Source organism: Ambystoma mexicanum, chromosome 5q (genome assembly GCF_040938575.1).
Source record: "Ambystoma mexicanum isolate Mex_15411 chromosome 5q, UKY_AmexF1_1, whole genome shotgun sequence".
Taxonomy (NCBI): domain Eukaryota; kingdom Metazoa; phylum Chordata; class Amphibia; order Caudata; family Ambystomatidae; genus Ambystoma; species Ambystoma mexicanum.
Window position 1 is genome coordinate 994,645,209 of NC_090933.1, and position 16,656 is coordinate 994,661,864.

At 46.3% G+C, this 16,656-nt stretch overlaps 1 protein-coding gene across 1 annotated transcript in view; it reads left to right on the plus strand.

The window, feature by feature from the left end:
• The window catches only part of EBAG9 (estrogen receptor binding site associated antigen 9), a 136,243-nt gene that overhangs the window by 11,381 nt on the left and 108,206 nt on the right, over positions 1-16,656 (plus strand). Inside the window, exon 2 of the mRNA XM_069621515.1 lies at positions 8,092-8,189. Within this exon, the coding sequence (XP_069477616.1) occupies positions 8,107-8,189 (83 nt within the window). The 5' untranslated portion in view covers positions 8,092-8,106. The remainder of the gene's footprint in view (positions 1-8,091; positions 8,190-16,656) is intronic.

Below are 16,656 nucleotides of genomic sequence, written 5' to 3' on the forward strand. Positions count from 1 at the left end.
TGAAGATAAGCTTATCCATGTAACAGAATTGTTAGTTTTAGTGTGAATGGGGATACATTGTATCTCCCCAGCACTCCACACAAGGTGGGGTGTGCTGGTTTCACCAAATAAAATGAAAAAGGGATCCAAAGATCCTTTCTACACTTGGGAACTGTAGTTCTCTCATGTTTAGGCAGAGGAATTTAAAAGGGGAGCCCCTAGGGCAACCCTGCAACAACAGGCACTTATTGCTAAAAAGTTGTCAAAGAGGATACCGTTTAAAAAGACCCTATGCCGAGTCTAAAAAATGACACCAATAAAAAGAGTAAAAGATTATGTGGGTGTGGAAAAAGGTTCCCACTGAGAAGTATAAGGAAAAATAATCCACCTGTAAGACAATGTTCTGGGGTTGACGCAGGTCAGGAAGATTTACCATTACTATGAAAATCTTAACTAACGGTAGTAAATGGCTTGCACCCCCAAACCCTGACGCTAGCAGCCTACAGCCTAAAGCTAGTGTGGGGTGGTAGAATCACCCTAGGGCTGAAATAGAGGCTTGGTATCCATCCCTGGGACTGGGAGGACTATAAACTCTAAAAGAGTGAAAAATGGTTGCAGTTTCAAGGGGACTTCAGTAGAACTCCCTCTGACCACCAAAAATCGGTGTGATCCAAAAATAAAAGGGTGGAAAAACCAAGATGTTCGAGTGACCCTAAAAAGGTTTCCCAGAATTCCCCAAAAAACAAGAATTCTGTCTGCCACCCTGCACTCCCATTTCCTTAGTCATCCGTATGGTCCTGCTCAATCGCACCCCCTTGCTGTCCCATCATGTATAATATGGCCGTCTTTGCCTGTCTTCTTGTTCTCCCTCCTCCCCTGGCCTGCCCTCCTCTTCCACCTCCATTCAAGCCGTCCTGCGCTCAGTATTCCGGTACATGGCTGCTAATAGCAATAAGGGCCGGTGGAAGGGAGCGGGTTTGTACTGGATGGCTGTACCCTTTGGCAACGACCAGCCGATCTTCTATTGCCCTTTCTTTACGTGGCCAAAAAAGCAATCCAGTTCTGGCTTTTCCCTTGAATCCATTATTTAATCCTTCACTCTCATGCAAGACTAGATCATGGATAGAAACTCAATAGAACCTTGGACGCTGGAGCACATCTCATCCATCAAGTAACCCAATATAATACGATCACGGTGTCGGAGGTGGCCTCACGCAACGCAGTTCCTTATGCGCTGTATCGAGGTGCGGCTTCCTTCACGGCATCCTGCGCTCGCGTACTCACGCCGCAGGGTCCTTTCCTCGAACTGACCGACCACAGCTCCATCACAGAGCAGATCCAGTCTCTCTCTCTCTCTCTCTCTCTCTCTCTCTCTCTCTCTCTTTCTCTCTCTTTCTCTCTCTTTCTCTCTCTTTCTCTCTCTTTCTCTCTCTTTCTCTCTCTTTCTCTCTCTTTCTCTCTTTCTTTCCCCCCCCCCGTGCCCACGGGAGCTGTCGCCGGTGCTGTGCCACGCAGAGCAGGTGCTGATGTGGCTGAGGACCTGACCTGCGCGGCCCTACGCACGGTCTCTACACAACGGTAGAGCACAGAAATGTGATCCTCTTTTGGGCTGGCTGGGAGTCTGCGGCGGGCCGTGGGAATGCTTTCCTCAGCCGGCTCTTCTTCTGTAGGGGCTGTCTAGCGAAGCCTTGGAGGTGAGTGGGGAGCCGGGAGTGATACCTGCAGGGCATCCCTTCACTCTTTCTGGTTTCCACTCCGAGTTTACTGTGGCCCATTGGCTTTGTGGATTGCTATATTAGCGTAGTGTATAGTTAGATAATACTACATACTGCTGAAGCCCTGGCTTCCCACTGATCCCTTGCTGACTGTAACCTATATTATCTCTGGCTCGCGCTGGAGGATAGTAGGGCTTCGCATCAGCACTACTGTACCATCTTGCTGTACTAGAGCAGGTTGGATACTATTGCCTTTGATATTTAATTTGGTCCCAAGGAGACACGTCCAGGAGACTGTGGGCTTAGGCCTTTGATCCTGGGCGCCCAGACACATCGACTCTAGGTCAACTGACTCAATTGTGTCACCCTTACGGTCTCCGGGTGAGAGGAACTGGTTGGATATCCACTGAGAACTGTGGTTAATTCTCCTCTACCTTTTTGGGATTAAAGGGATCATTAACCCTCTCTTCATAATCCCTGTGCCTACCACTAAATTAAGTAGTGGAGAGCTCCCTCTTGCTGAACAGAGGACCTTGGCTGACCCAGATCTTTACTTTCCAGCTGATATGCAGCAGAGGAAAAGGTCCTCCCATTCGAAATATAACCTGCGGAAAATCAAGACCCAACCCATAAATGAGAACAGAGAGACTTATACGAAGGGTGCCAAACCTAAGAAGTAAGCGAAGTACTCTAAGCCGGTGGACCAAGGCGCTATCACTGAGTTTTTTTTTTCAGTGAATCCACCCCCGGAAATAAACTCGACTACAATCGAGGAAACTGCAGTTCCAGGCCCTAGTGGCAGTATCTTATTGAATTCTACCAATTTTGATACATAGATAACAACTCCCTATTAGACCTGTGTTTAAATATACAGAGAGGGATGTCATCACAAACACCATTGACGGTAGTAAGTGGCACACTACACCATAATGAAAGTAACACGAGTATCCCACATGGTCTACATAACTTCTTTGGAAGCAGTGGACGACTGTCTGCTTACCCTAATTTAGCAATGGCTTCTATGGAGGATGTACTCGACAAAGAGGATGATGACTTTGATTGTCAATACCCTGGCTCAATTGAGTTTGCTGAGCTTCAGTCATCAGTTGCTGCATTACAATTTGCGCTTAAGATCTTACTACAAATGTCAGGCCGTATCTTGACAAACACTAACACCCTCACTATGGCACTAGATCAGAAGGACTCCCTCCGAGAAGAGGCAGAAGTTAATCTATCTGACGCCTTACACATAGTGGAAGGAAGTGAAGAACAGGAAAATACGGAAGAAGCGGAAGTTAATCCATCAGAATCCATTATCAGCGTTGAAGCCAACAGTGCACCCCAGGAAAATGCAGGTGACTGAGACTGAACAAAGCCCCCAAGTTTTCTTCTCACGGAAGCAACGTAGACTGGCGAAGAAGGCACTTAAAATCAAAACATCTAAAATAAGTGCCCCACCCACTATTGCTGTTCCAGGGATAGTGCTGGACACACGCTAAAAAAAGCCTAGAAAAGACCAGCTTGAGCGGAAGCACAGGCTTCAATGACCAAGGGCCGCCTTACCAGCTGGCTGTTGCTGGAAGAGAAACCGATCTGTCCGGTCGAAGACGAGGACCTCTTGGAGGTAATGGACCAGGGGCCAGAACTAAGTTTGCCAGTATGCCCTGAGCAACCTTTAGCATCTGCAGACGAGGGAAACATTCCGGTGTCTACATCGCCTAAACCAGGAAACGATCTTAAGGACATCAATGAGAATCGGATTTGCCTCATTAAGAACTTATATCAGAGTGGCAAAAACAGTTGGCTTGCGAGATCTGAGCTATTAGTCAGACTCCACTGCGTTTCTCCAACTCCGAGTATTGAAATCGGATGACTTCCTGTTTGTTGAACCTCTGAAAGGCCCAAATCCCAATGTCTCTGCCCTACATTGGACTTTTCTGTCGATAGCGCGGATGATTAGGAAATATAAAGAGGAACTTGGGGCAGTTGATGTTGACATCGACGTGGATCTGAATGAGATTGACCCTAGCATCGGCCCAGAAGATATTGTAACTCCAGTTCCCGAACCTAATTATCTTAAGCCAGCCGAAGTAAAAAGTCTTGAACTCGCTTGAGTGCAGCAAGTACTAAAATGGTTGATTGGATTCTCTCCCGGGATCCTTGCACAACCATTGAGCCTTTGCATTTCTTACCTGGAACTGTAGAGGCTTTGCCCATCTATTGAGATCGGAGGGTTCCATCAACCTTTTGGCTAAACACAGCTGTATTTGTTTGCAAGAGACTTGGGCAATGGACACTCTGTTATTGGACGGATTTGTTGTATATCAATCATTTGCATAAAGGGGCACAAGGGGCCGCCCCTGTGGGGGACTACTCATGGGGGTGGTGAACACGGTGGTCTCTCGAAGGATTCATTGTAACTTAGAGGACTACCTCATGGCAGTGGAGGGGGAGTACGGCGAGGAAAGCTGTCCCCTTAGACTCCTCCTTATAAACCTTTATAATCCACCAGGAGCAGTGGTTAGAGAATCCTTACAAGAAGCATTCCAGGATTTAATGTCATCTTGAACAATGAAACCTGGTAATGCAGCAGCAGTTGTTATCGGGGACTTTAACTGCCATATGACAGGCGAGGGGCATATCTTGTCTAACACTAATCTTAACGTAAAATGCCTGATGATCCATGAGAAAAGGGAGGTCGAGGGGGCTTGGGTTGATTACAATTGTTTGATTCCTGGGAACTAGAGATGATTAATGGCCGTACGCCTAGTGATAGGCTGGGGAAACATACCTGGACAAATGGGACAGCTTCCAGCACTTTGGATAGGAAAGTGATTAATAACAACTGGAGTGACCATGCGATACTCCAATGTTCTCTCCATCTACCAAGTAATGCCTTACCTACAATGAATATTGGTAGAATAAACCCTAATAGTGCAGGGGTCAAGAATCATCTGGTCATAAAAGAACATTAGATCAGCTACGGAAGCCCTCGTACCCATTTCCTCTGCTAGCTTTTTTTGGATTTTAACATCATAACCATTAATGCTGTTGACAAATGGATTCAGGCATTTTCCGGCAAACATGCTGCGGCTAAAATGGGCTATATGTTGAGAACAGAGGGCGTTATTCCTCCCTACAATAAAGAAATTAGAGATGCTAAGAGGGTTGAGAGCTGAAATCCATAACATTAAGATCTTGAACCTGCCAGCAGTCCTATACTGCAAGAGAGTAAGAAAAGATAGAAATAGTTATAGAACCAGCATTAAGAATATAAAAAAGGCAGATAGTCTGCTCTATCTGCTCTAGGAACTCTCGCAGTATTTGGTCACTCTTAAACGAGACTAGGGACAATGGTGAAGGACAATTAGCCAACCCTATTAGTGAGGAGGTTTGGGTAAAAATGTTAGAAGGACGTAACTCAGGGGACGTTGAGTCCCTCATTACATCCCTGCATAAGGCCCCCATCTATCCTCCCTTTGAAGTATCCTCTGTGGTTATCCTGAATAAAATAAAAGCCCTTAAGTCTTCGAGAGCCCCTGGCCCAAATGTGCTGGCTAATGTAGTAATTAAGAATTGCCCTGAATTTTGGGCAGATTTATTCTCCGTGCTTTTTGAAAAGATCTTGGCGCAGGGGAGAATCCCCCAATCCTGACAAATGGGAATCCTCATTCCAATTTTTAAAAAGGGCAACCGTTCTGATCCCAATAACTATAGGCTTCTCTCTATGTTGGACATAACAGGAAAATGTTTTGCTTCACTGCTGTTAAGTGAAGTGCAGAAATGGGTAGATGAGGCAAACATACTAAGCAAATTCCAGTGTGGATTTCGGCGGGACTACTCTACTTCACACAACCCCATGGTGATGGACATATTTCGTACGCGGGCGCTTAATAGGGGGTAGCCTCCATTGTATGCTTTATACATTGACTTTAAGGCTGCCTTCGACTCCATCCCTAGAGACAGATTGTGGTCAAAACTTGAAGCTATGGGCTGCCCGGAAGGTCTCTTGTACTATCTGAGACTCTTGCACCAGAACACCACGGCTCGACTCAGACTAAATCAAGAAGGCAATATGACTAAAAAGGTGATTCAAAATGGGGGGGGGGGTGAAACAGGGATGTGTTACCGCACCCCTCATCTACAACCTTTACGTCTGTGACATACCGGCAGTACTAGCAGAAGTAGATAATTGCCCGCAGGAAATTGGTGAGGCCCCTTGTGCAATACTAGCATATGCCGATGACTTGGTAGTGTTTGATAACACCATTAGCAGACTTTGGCATTCCGCTACCACTGTATGGGAATATGCTAGCTCTAATGGTCTTACTATCAATTTAGACAAGACCAAAGTGTTCAGATTCACCGGGAAAAGAGCATCGCGAGTTAACCTGATGGTGGGTAAAATAAATATACCTTATGCACCCTCCTACCGTTACCTCGGAGTAGAAATTGAGCTTAACAGTGTTTATCGCTACTGCAGACAAGGACGCAAAATCAGAGCGGCGCAAGTTACTGCACCGATTTCCACATTTTCAAGTAAGCAGGGTGGCTTCACACTTTGGGGGACATGACATCTATATATCCAAGTGTTTACACCTATGATCACTTACGGTCTTGAGGTCCTTCTCTCTTTTGACTGACTTGGCTCCTGGTGATGGAAGGTACATTTTGGCGTCGGATACTGGGTTTGCCCCAGGGGTGCCGATGGCCTTAATAAGATTAGAACTGGGACTTCCATCACTAAAAGCGACAGTTCTTAAAAAGAGGGCCGGGTTCTACCTTAATATGACTTGTTGCTGTACTAATCCCTTATTGTCCGTGATACACCAGGAAGTGGCCAATAAACATACTACTTCACCCCTATTTAAATCACTGACAAAATTCCTAGCAGACATACTGGACACATAGAGGGGTGGCTTATACGAAGGAAGTTCAAAATGCACTTGGGAAACGGGTGGAGCTTTGGGACTGGCTTGAGAACTTTGCCCATCTGAGTACTTTAAAGAGCTATCAATTTATCAAATATAGACTATACAACTTCATGAAGCCCCAAGCGTATTTGAATCTCTGTCCTACCAAAAGACTCGGGCCCTGATTCATGGATTATTTGCGCCGAAAAAAAACGGGATTTGTGCGCCATTCTGCCCGCAAATCCCCATTTGTTACAAACAGGGATTTGCGGGCAGAATGGCGCACAAATCCCGTTTTTATTTTCGTCGCAAATAATCCATGAATCGGGGCCTCAGACGTTTCATCACCTTGTTTAGACTGGAAGAACTACCTACTTTGATGAATCTGGGAACCAGGGAAAATATTCCTATCCAAGAGCGAGTTTGTCGCCTTTGTAACTTATCTGCATCCTTGGAGACAGCCAAACATCTATTAACGGAATGCCAGATATTGACTAGTACAATTGTATTACATCTTGGCAAATTTGTACATAACCCCGAAACCATCAGCGAAATGTCATTCTGGCTATATTGCACAAACACTAGTAACATGCACTTGTTCATAGCCCTTTATAATATATGGCTAAAAATCGAATCAAGGTTGGGCTCTCTGATTTGAGCAATTTCAGAACTGCAACGCTAAGAAAAACAAACTCCACAGCGGGGCTAATTATTGGTACATTGCGAATCATTTTTACCACATGATCCTGATGTGGGTAGCTTTGGACTCGTGTATATTACTATCTCAAGTGTCTAAGCCTGTACAGAACTTTGGGAAAAGACAGTATTGCTTACTTTTTTTGGGCTATTTTTGAAATATTTTTACGGCCTAAGATTTTATGCATAGTATCATTTTGGTATATTATTATTAGTTTATTTAAAATATTCTCCTTCTTCCCTTAATAATATTTGCTCATTTGTGTCTTTTGAATTAAAATGTACCTAGTTATATTATGTGTAAAGCTTGAATTCTTTCAAACTAAATCACATTAAAGAATAAATAAATAAATATGTTAAAGCTTCACTTGCGTCAACTCTGTGCCCTTGCTCTCATCTTGGAATGACTAACATGGTCTTTGTCCACAAAATAGAGCACAGTGGTGCTTGCTTTAATGCTGCAGTACAAATCTCCCTGAAGAAGAATCCTTAACATTGTTGCTGGTGACACACTTGACCCTAAAACTCTAAGAAAAATATAGTTAGAACATGTTTTGTGGATTAACCTAAAATGTTCCTAAAACCATGTAGGTAACCTGCATACTGCAGCGTTGCTAATGGAGTGGTTAATGGAACAGCACATTGTGCCCTCGTCAATGTGGGGACCATTGCATGCCATCATCGTTCCACCTCTTCCAGTCCATGTTTATCAATATAGTGTAGACTAGCTATATTCATACTGTATAATACTATTGGCTGCGGTAGTGATTCATTTTGTTTGTTTTTAGGTGCAGTCCCTCATCATGGCTATTGCACAGTTTCGTCTTTTTAAAATCTGCACCTGCATTGCATCGCTCTGCTCCTTCTTCAAGAGGTTAATTTGCAGGTGAGTTTTTAATTTACTCGGTCAGCTGATTCTCGGCGTGTGTATAAACGATAAGCCTTTGAGTTTTAATTCAAGCATATCGTTCTCTTAACTGATGCATGACAAATGCACACCTTACTTGAGGGCGTACGTTTCTTTGGCGCCTTGGCCTATGATTTGTTTAATGTGCATTGTGCCCAGATCATGTATTGTTTAAGTTTAGGCAAAGCTAGGGCCAAGGTGCCAGAGCTGCCAGCAATGCGCATTGGACAATGATATAGTTGGTCCTTCGCAGTAGTTGAAACAGTTGAGTTTTAACGAGGGACCTCTGACTTTGAAGTTCTGGTGCAACTAATTATTCATGAGGCACAGGGATAAAACATGTTTACTTTTTCTTTGGATTTTGTTTCATGTTCGTTATACTGCAAACTCCTGCCGATGCATTGCCTAAACTGCTTTGGTGAAGTGCTTAGCGTGGACTAATATGGCAATGTGTGATTTAAAACATCCCAAAAAAAGAAATCCTGACTGCCACAAGATCAATTAATAATATTGGTGTTATTGGAAGCAGAGGAAAGCCCCAATATATGGCCGAACTCGGCCCACAGATACGCTTTATCTTTGCAACTGCGAGACTGTGCTGCGACTCACAACATGCTGCGACATCATGCAGATGGGTTAGAGCTAACAGGGGCTCTGGGTGGTTATGATTGGTCAAGGGGGGGGGCGGAAGAGTGCGAGGACATGTGGTTAAGACTTCACGACCCATAAAGCACTGAACCCCAACCTTTACCCCCAAATACACCTTCAAGCACACCCCCAAATATACACCCTCCATCCCTAGTGCAAATTGCGACAGAGCATTTGCACGCCGCAAGACAGCACTTGATGGCAACAAATGTGGCAACATACGTGGCAAAGGAAATCAATGCAGCATTAGTTTTTAATGTCGACGACCATGGCGACAACGCTTCCACTAACAAAGCTGGAAGCGCCTCGCGGGCTTAGGCGGAGGTCTCGAGCAGCGAGGTTGCTGAGGCAGCTGAGGCTGGCGGCGAATTCAGCATGAAGGGAGACGGCAATACTAAGACACATGCCGACAAAACTACGGATGCAACCTCAAATGTGATTGAAGTCAACATTACTGCCTTTCAGTCTCCATTCGACGTAACCGATACCGAGTTGCTGGAGATAGAAGTGCCTACAATTCACACTGACACAAGACTCCTAAAATTTACTTTTCCAGAGAAAACAAAGGTGGCTAACATAAACCTTGCTAACAGCGTAAATAGCGCTGTCTCACAGCCTTCTGTTACGGGGAAACAGGTTAAAATGCTGACGCAAATAAACATTAACAAAACAAATGCCGTGCTTCCAGAGAGAGGCACGAAAGTCCTACCGGAAAAAACCTTCATCAATGCACAGAGTAATATATATAAAATTACTCCACAGCCGCACACAAAAACAATAACAGTGCAGCCAAGAGAACTAAGCACATACCCTAACGGGCTTGATCTCGCTAGGCGGGAAGCTCACCTCACAGAGCGTCTCAGAGCAGACTTTGAAACAGTGAAGGAGCGTATGTCTGAGAGCTTCGTAAATACCAGTAAAAAAACACTGGGTTTGGTTCCTGAAAAGTCGCAGACGGCAGAAGAACGCAGTCTGTTGCATAATTCAAACTCGGATAATGTAGCACAAGCACAACATGAAGATCTGACCCAATGCGAGGAGTTGGGGGCCGTACGATATCCCGTACAGGGATCAAAGAACAAAACAGTGTACAATCGAGACAACGTGCCCCTTCAAAACATTAAAGATAAAATCTTACCGGCAAGGCCCCCGTCTCATTGCTCTACCCCAAAGAGACAGTCTGATTCGAACGGTCCCGTCCAGCGGTCGCAAGGAGTTGTGGGGCTTGGAGTCCAAGGCGACCACGAACCAATTAACACGAGCAATGAAAATGACTTCATGCATGTTCTCAAAGAGGCATCTGCTGCTCGGAAATCAAACCTGTCGGCAGCTGCTTCCATACAGATCCACAATAATGTACTAGCAGCGACATCGCTGGCGCTAATCCCTTTGTGGGTCAACTAAACGAAAAGTTAACAAAAATGGAAAGCCTGAATACAATACTACAAGGACGTTTGGATAATGAAGCCGCAATCTCAACATTGTGGCACAATAGACTGAACGAAATAGCTGTGAAAGACATTTTGGAAAAAAACACTGATGGACGCCATGATCGAGTGCATGAAACAATTCCAGAGTTTGGGTGCAATGTGGGGGAAACCAATGCCTCCTGCTTTAGCTCTGCGAATGTTGGGGATGCGTAGTTTATTGGCATGGTCAGATCTTTTAGGAGAGGCGAGATGTCTCTGGCAATGGTTTCTGAGAAGTAGGGAGGGGCGGTGAAGTAGAGGCATTTGTGTGTTAAGGTAAGGGTCTTGAAGGTGATTGTTTGGGAAGCCAGTGGGCATCTCGTCTGGCATGTGAGATATGGTCTCTCTTTGGGATTCTGAGGGCACCTCGGAGAGCATTATTATGGACAGTTTGAAGGCGTTTCAAGTTTTTAGAGGAGGTGCCAGCCAAGAGGACATTACAATAGTCTAGTCTTGCCCCAATGGTGGCTCTAGCTAAACGATAAGCAGTTCTGGTTTTTCGAGGAAGGGAGCGACAGCGTTAATGAGTTTGGTGGTGTGAGCAGATGCAGAGGCAATGGCGCTAACTTGCCTGGACATGGAAAGCGTGGAGTCTAGATAGACCCCCAACGTTTTGACTGAGGAAGAGACCTAAATTGCAATGTTGTTGGTTGAGTTTGGCTAGTGTTTCTTTTGGGCCCAGAATGATTCTCCGTTTTGTCTCCGTTAAGGCACAGACCATTGGCCGCCATTCAGGCTTGGATGATGGTTTAGATCCTGGAGAGTGCTGTGGAGTCTTGGTCATAAGAACCTGAGAGAGGCAGGAGTACTTGCGTATCATTGGCATAGTTTGTGTAAGCTATGCCGAAGGAGTCTCATTGGTCAAAAAGAGGCTTGGTGAATAATTTGTCGGGGCTGTGCAAGTGCCTTGTGGGACTCCACAGTGGATGGTGGAGGGTTCTGCGTTAGCTAGGTCAGAGAAGACCTTCATGGCTCTGCCTTCCAGGAAGGAGGTGATCCATGAAGAGGCATTGTGGGAAAAGTGTGCGGCCTCGGTGAGGGGTTTGGTGGGAGTTTTGTGATCTACAAGGTCAAAGGCGGCCGAGAGGTCCTATAGAAGGAGGAGAGCCGGTTTGCCTGTATCCATAATAGTAGTATTTTGGTTTTTAAGGTCTAAGAGGGCTGTTTCCGTGCCATGGCCTTTGCGGAAGCCAGATTGCCTCTTCCCCAGAATGGTGTTGGTTTCTAGGAAGTGCTGGATCTGATTGTGGGCTGCTTTGTCCAAGATTTTTAGGAGGAAAGGGACAGTGGTAATGGCTCTATAATTGTTGGGGGAGGAGGGGTCTAGGATGTATTTTTTAAAAAAAAAAGATTTTAAGAGTGGGCATACCCAAGCTTCTTTGATGCTGGAAGGGATAATGCCTGTCGAGAATTAAGCATCAATGAATGCTGTTAAGAGGAGCTAGAGGTTTGGCGTAGTCCTTGATGATGGCAGGGGGACAGATGTCACCTTTGAAGGTGGAGCATTTAAGGTGGGAAAGGAGATCGCAGACTTCCTTTTCGGTCACGTCATGGAAGGAGAAGGGACTTGGTGTCTGAGTATGGGGGGAGGGAGTATGCTGCACAGGTAGGTTAGGCTTGGGTAGTGCCATAAATTGCAAGTTAATTTTTTGTTGAACCAGTTCGATTTTGCTAAGTAGGGCGGTCTGAATACTGGAGCACCAGGCTTCTATTAACTATCTCGTCCGGGCTTGTGGATGGGGTAATGAGGTCTCACAAGATGGTGAACAGTTCTTTGGGTTGCGAGTTGGCCTTGGAGATCTGTGTGTTAAATGACTTGGATTTGGCCAAGAATATGGCGTGTTTATATTGGGAGGATATATTTTTGAATTCTGTTTTGGTGGAGCCGTTGGGGTTGGATTGCCATTTAGCTAGGGCGGTGCGTTTGCTGGAGTGTAAAGCCAGTAGTTTGTCGGTAAACCAGGAGTTGGTGTGCATATATATATATTTTTTTTTTCTCAATTCGGGCTAGGGCGTTAACAGCCTTGGTGAGGGTGTTTTTATATATGTTGGCGAGAATGTTGGGGTCGCTAGAAAAGGGGGCTTGAGTTCAGCGATGTCAAGGAAGGAAGGGTCTGAGACTGCCCTTGGTTGTTTTTTTTAAGCTTCTGGCTTGGGCTGGGGGAGCATAGGTGAGAATCTTAGTGATGTGTGTGGTTGGGATGGAGAAGTCTGTGCAGTTGTGGTCAGTCCAAAGGAATGCCACGTTAGAGATGTCGGAAATTGAGCAGTTGTGGTCTGCCGCCCAGTCGAGGGTGCAGCCTTTGCAATGTGTAGGGTTGTTTACTTTTTGTGTGAAGCCAAGATCTTTTAGTTCCTTATTTAGGGTGGCAGCTGCTTTGTCTTTGGGGTCACCCAAGCATAGGCTGAGGTCACCAAGCAGAATAAATTTAGTGGAGCTTTTAAGGTTATTGCTAAGTAGGTAAAGGTGTCCTTGGAACTCGGGTGCTGATCCTGGGGGCCTGTATAAGAGGTGAATATTGATGGTGCAGGTAGGTGATATGGTAAGTTTGGCTGATAGGTCTGTGTTCCCTTTCCAGGGGTGATGGCATTGTCTGATGGATATGGGATCTTTGGTGATGATGGCTACACCCCCTCCTTTGGAGAGTAGTCTGTCTGATCGGAGAATGGAGTATCCAGGAGGGAGAGCTAGTGATATGGCATGACCTGAGGCTTTGTGGAGCCATGTTGCCATGTTTCGGTGATGGCTAGTATATCTAGGTTGTGCGTGGAGATGAGGTAATTGATTTCTAGTGCGTGGGCAGTGAGCGAGCAGGCGTTTACGAGCAGGTGCTGGCTTGTTGATGATTTGAGGAGAGGGGGGAGGTAGTGGAGTGGGCGGTGGGGGAGATCTGTGGGGGATTGCGGGTGGGAGGTGTTTTTGGTGTATGGGGGGCGCTTGTGGTGAGGAGTAGGTGAGCCTAGCCCGAGGTTTCTGCTTGCCGTGGTATTAGGTAGGCTATGTATGGGGGCAGGGATAGTGTGTAATCGGAGTCTGGTGAGTCTGGGGTTAGGATGGGCAGGAGGGATGTGTGGGGGGGTAGGACATGTGGTACCTGTATGATTAGCTGGGATAGAGTGCAGATAGTGTGTAGGAGGAGTGTCTGCTATGTTGGAGGTCAGCAAGGGGGGGGGGGGGGGCTTGCCGTAGGGTGTGAAGGTGGCTCGGAGTAAAAGTGAGAGAGCAAAGAGTGTTAGGAGGAGAGTGAGCTGTTGAATGGTAGAGAGAGTGAGCGGATGCATGGTGAGGTAAAACTGGCTGGTGACCGGTAAAGGTCTAGACAAGGCTACAATGGCAGTGACTGGCGACCAGAGGGTCTGTGCAATACAACAATAGCAGTGACTGGCGACCAGAAAGGTATGAACAAGACTACAATGGCAGTGACGGGCGACCAGGGGGTCTATGCAATACAACAATAGCAGTGACTGGCGACCAGAATGGTCTTAACAAGGCTACAATGGCAGTGACTGGCCACCAGGGGGTCTGTACAATACAACAATAGGAGTGACTGGCGACCAGAAAGGTCTGTGCAATACAACAATAGCAGTAACTGGCGACCAGAATGGTCTGAACAAGGCTACAATGGCAGTGACTGGCGACCAGAATGGTCTGAACAAGGCCTCAATGGCAGCGACTGGCGACTTAAGGGTCTATACAGTGCAGCAATGCAAGTGACTGGCGACCAGGGGGTCTGTGCAATACAATAATAGCAGTGACTGGCGACAAGAGGGTCTATACAGTGCAGCAATGGCAGTGATTGGCGAGCAGGGGGTCTGTGCAATACAACAATAGCAGTGACTGGTGACAAGAGGGTCTATACAGTGCAGAAATGGCAGTGACTGGCGATCAGGGGGCTCATTCATGGCAGTTTGCAGAGGTTTGTATGCAGGAGCTTGTGCCGAGTTATGACAGTTCAGGTGGTGGCAGGCATAGAGTCCGCATTTGAAGAGTTAATCTACGCTGGCGTGCAATGGTGGCGTAATGTTCATAGCCAGTGGGCGTATTATCGCATTTGGGAAGTTCAGTGCTGTAGAGATGGGGAACGTGGAGAGAGGGATTCAACTAGCGTTAGTAGTGCACGGTGGGAGGAGAGGAAAGTATTACTCATGGTGCGTCTAGCGGTCCGGATCATAGGAGGGCTGAGCTGGGACGTAAGCCACGGATAGGCAGACGGTCACGTTGTGTGTCTTTTTATGGGTGCCTTTTGGTGGGCCCTGATGCACGGCTCATGCCTTCTGGTCAGTGGCTGGGAAGGATGTAGGGCCAGGCAGACAATCGGGGCCTCGTACACTCAGGGTGGGCTGTTGCCTAGCAACGCCCAAACATAAACAAATCGGCTGCCATTTTGTGATGGATTCTCGTTCCACGCGGTGGAGGCCGTTGTAGGGCGGCCATAATGGACCCTGCTGGGGCTAGAATATTAAAGTTGCAGAAAGGTGGGTCCTCCGGGACGGGCCTGGCGGGCGGGTGAAAGAAGTGAAGCTCTGCTTCTTAGGGGCACGACACCCGGTGGATGCAGGCTCCTGCCCTTGCTCTGCCGCACACTGGTGCGGGCTCTGTTCAGGGGCAGTGAAATCTCACCTACCTACCAATGGTGTGAATGGCACTTTTGATGGGTTGTTTCTCTCTGAGAATGGTATGTTGACTGATTTCTGTTGGCACTGTTTCCTTGATCTGATCTGCTGGGACACTGACGTCTGTGTGGTCTTGAGTTAATAAAAGGCATACTAACGGGTGAATACCTTTTTTTATAAAACACTGTTTCCATATTTAAATAGCTATTTGTGAAATAAATATTTTTTCCACACTTCCCCTTTTGATGAGATTCAATGAAATGTTGCTATGCTGTCTGTATTTGGATATTGTTCTCTAAAAAGTGGGAATGTACCCAATGTAATAAGTCTGTGGATGGAAGTCATCCATAAGATCAAATGGCATGGTTCAAAATTGAGGGTGAGATGGGAGCTATTTAGCTCCTGCTTGTATCCTAGAAGAGCCTAGTTAGCCTGACACCAACGGCTACAAGGAGTTACTCCGGCTCTCCAGGCCAAATTATGCTGAATAAAAACACATACCTGAATTTAATTCTGTGCATTTCGGACAGTCTATAAATACACATTAGGGCACATCAATTAGACATTTTAAAGCCTAAGCGGTCATAAATTTACATCTGTTGTGGAAGTTAGAGTTGCAAAATGTGATGTACTAGCTCCTCATTCCCCAGTAGTGGCTCCTGGCCAATGGTTAATGCAGGATGCCCAGGAGCTGCTTTGTGCTCCTGCTTATCCAATCTTAATTTCCATCCCTCAACTAGCTATGCATGGTAAACTCAATCCCCACACACAGCTCCACAAATCACTCTCGAGATGGGTTCCCATCATAAGAAACGACTGTTACATTCCATGTTCTTTTCAGGTCACGCAAGCGATTGGTAACTTCATTAATGATCTTTCCATCTTTCTCTCCTCAGCAGTAAACTCCTACTCTTATAATGTCCTCCTCAGACACTTCAGTGTCCCGATTCCTAACCAGTAAAACACCTACGTCGCTCCCTATTCTCTCTGACCATTCCATGGGCCTTAAGAAAATGATACTCTTCCTCCATACATGTCGAAGGCCACATTTTCGACCTACTCTTCCCCCTTCTCCCTGCTCCTCTCGTGCTTGGTCCCTCTCCCCCAACCCCCCTCAACTGGACAGACCAAGCTGCAATACCCCATCCCATATTTCACACACAGCAGCCCCACAAAGGCCCGTCTAAAACCACTGTGATTGAGTGCTGCTCTTTTTAAGAATTGCTCACTAAACGCACTACAGGCAACGCTCACAACATTTCCCACTATGCCTCATCCTTTGTGTGGATACTTTTAACCACTTCGGCAAAGAACTAGTGGGGGTCTGCAACCTGGGGCTCTCAAGATGTTTTGGACTAGGACATGATCCTTCACCATTGACTATGCTGGTTAGGGCTGATGGGGAGTAGTAGTCTAAAACATCTGGCAAGCCAAAGGTTGCAGCCAACTGAACTAGTGGATTTCCAAGTGCCAAGCCTAAAGCAAAATAAGAGGTGATGGCTGGAAGGTCTAGAATGAATCTTCACCTCTGACATTGCTCTGGGCAACCATCCAGACCATCATTGTTCGCCTGCCAAGCCATTACAGAAAGGGGAAAGACCATATGCAAATCGGGCTTGGACCACCCCAAAAGGGGCAGTCTAGCCAGAACTTCTAGGTCACATCCCTTCTGCACGGGACCACAAGCATGCTTGGCCTCATTGGGTGTCATCAGT